Source organism: Limulus polyphemus, unplaced genomic scaffold (assembly GCF_000517525.1).
Source record: "Limulus polyphemus unplaced genomic scaffold, Limulus_polyphemus-2.1.2 Scaffold3917, whole genome shotgun sequence".
In the NCBI taxonomy this organism is placed as follows: Eukaryota; Metazoa; Arthropoda; class Merostomata; order Xiphosura; family Limulidae; genus Limulus; species Limulus polyphemus.
In genome coordinates this window covers 26,198-28,551 of record NW_013669527.1, presented here as the reverse complement: position 1 = coordinate 28,551, position 2,354 = coordinate 26,198, and the positions used below count along the sequence as shown (strand labels likewise).

The 2,354-nt window shown below is 41.6% G+C and overlaps 1 protein-coding gene across 1 annotated transcript in view; it reads right to left on the bottom strand.

The window, feature by feature from the left end:
* Positions 1–1,220, bottom strand: part of LOC106470273 (transcriptional regulator ERG homolog) — a 48,609-nt gene extending 47,389 nt beyond the window's left edge. The window contains exon 1 of the mRNA XM_013930817.2: positions 650–1,220. Coding sequence (XP_013786271.2) covers positions 650–728 — 79 coding nt within the window. The 5' untranslated portion in view covers positions 729–1,220. The remainder of the gene's footprint in view (positions 1–649) is intronic.
* Between the last annotated feature and the right edge of the window lie 1,134 nt (positions 1,221–2,354).

Genomic DNA, 2,354 nt, shown 5'->3' with positions numbered 1-2,354 from the left:
ACTATAATTAAATTTCCCAATATTACTATATTTTATTATTATTTCTCTTTAAATTTATTATACGATGAAGAAAGCGATATAATTGTAGGTTTATAATTTTTCAAGTTAAAGCGCCAGGTCAGAGACTAATGGCTTTCAGATACAGCTGCCCCTAATTTTGAACAACTGATCAGAATGAAGGCGAGCAGTCAGCAACACCTACTACCACAAGCGCTTTGTTCGATTATGAACCGAATAACTAGATTTACTGTCACTTTTATAACGCATCCACACTCGAAAGTGTTAAGTGGCATATATTCTCGAACTGTTTTTTACGCCAGCGGGATGCAGATAATAAATTTCCAGACACACAGTCCGGGTATGGTAACTACTAGAGCGCCTCCCCCCAAACAAAACAAAACAGAAACGACTTAATACCTTTTTGTTTACACAGTGCTCGAATGTATCTTATGAAAAATATATATTCAGTACTACATATTTTTGAGTACAGACGAGAGACAGTTTGAATGAAGTGATTTTAACGCTGGGAAACATGACGTTCTTTATATGAAGTAAGAGTAACCCAAAATGGACAGATTTTACGTTCTTCTTTTATAGATAAAAATGTGAGCTTTTTATTAAGGAATTAGAATAATGTTAAATACGTTACCAGTGAAAAGCATGGGTAAGTTTGCTATGGGCGAACCGTTATTACACGGAAAAAAGTCTGTCGGCTTCCCAGTCTGCATCCACAACCGGCACACATCCGCGGTCCCGTAGCGACACGGGAGTTGATGAGGACACTCTCCGTCTCGCGCCACGGTTGTCAATGCCAGCCCTTCAAAGGCCGCGGAACAGCATAAACACCGGCCCCCACAGGTCCACGTGCTTTCGGCCTGCTCCGCTACACGGGCACTTCGGGAAATGATTGTAATGATTAAAATCAACGTGCTATGTTAGGGGTTATCGGCGAAAGATGCTTGGAAAAGCTTTGGCGACGAGGGTGACAAGAAAGTTTGTCCCACTTCTAGTTGCGGCAACACTGGTTATCGAAATCTCTGCAGCCACGTCCACTCACACACAACACACTCGCCATGAGTTGATCGATTAGCTCCAGCAGTCTTTATAAACGCTCGTTTAACAGCGGCGTTCAACCACATAGCTGCTGACACGTCTCCAACCGGTCGCAGCCAATCAGCGTTCTCTACGAGTTATGACGTCCGGACTGTGTGCCAAGTGGCTCATGTGTTTCCGTACTATTATAGCCACCAATCAGCGTACGTTAGAGCGCCCTTTCCCGCCACATGTTAATGAATTATGCTTATTTTGTCGCCCTAAGGAACGCTGCATTTCGTGTGGCCCAGTGAGTAGCGATCATGAGTCAGAAGACGAGCGGAAAGAAACGCTACCGGAACGCGGGATTTTCCATTTCCTACGTTCCGGTGTTTGCAGAAATAAAATCTTTTATAGCGGAAGGAAAGTGGAAACTGAGGTCAAGAGTGACGGAAACTCTAATGTTTGTAGCAAGAATATAAAACGACATGGTAGTCACTTGACAAAGAGTAATATATCACTGTCTGTCTTTGCTTCAGAATGAGACACCTGGATTAAAATATAAGTTTTAAACGGTAATATTATGCGTATGCTTTCTTTAAACGAAATCCTATTTTCTGCATGTTTCACCCGAGTTAAATAACGATAAAAGTTGTATTATCGTTTAATACTAATGATTGTTTGTTTTGAATTTCGCGCAAAGCTACACGAGGCCTATCTGCGCTAGCCGTCCCTAATTTAGCTATGTAAGACTAGAGGGAAGGCAGCTAGTCATCACCTCTCACCGCCAACTCTTGGGCTACACTTTTACCAGCGAATAGTGCGATTGACCGTCACATTATAACGTCTCCAAGGCTGAAAGGGCGAGCATGTTTGGTGTGACGGGGATTCGAACCTGCGACCCGAAAATTGCGAATCGAGTGCCCTAACCACCTGGCCTTATACTAATAATACCTTATCATCATGACAAACATAATGATTGATAAATTTTACATACATATTTAAATCTTAATGGGCACCGCGCCCCTTTACGAATACTACGCACATGAGTAGCGTTTTTCCACATAATTTAGTTTTCATACTGATATTTTGATGGATGCTCAGACCTAAACCCCACGGACGGAGGTGATAACTCCAATCCCCCGTGCGTAAGGCTACACATTTTCTGCCGGCGTCTCTGACTTGTAGTTGGTCTATGTTGTTCAGCATCAACTGAGGGTAATATATCAACCTTCATAATTCATTCATTTTATCATACAAGTTCAGACAGGAATCCGATTTGAGTTAATATATATATATATATATATATATATATATATATA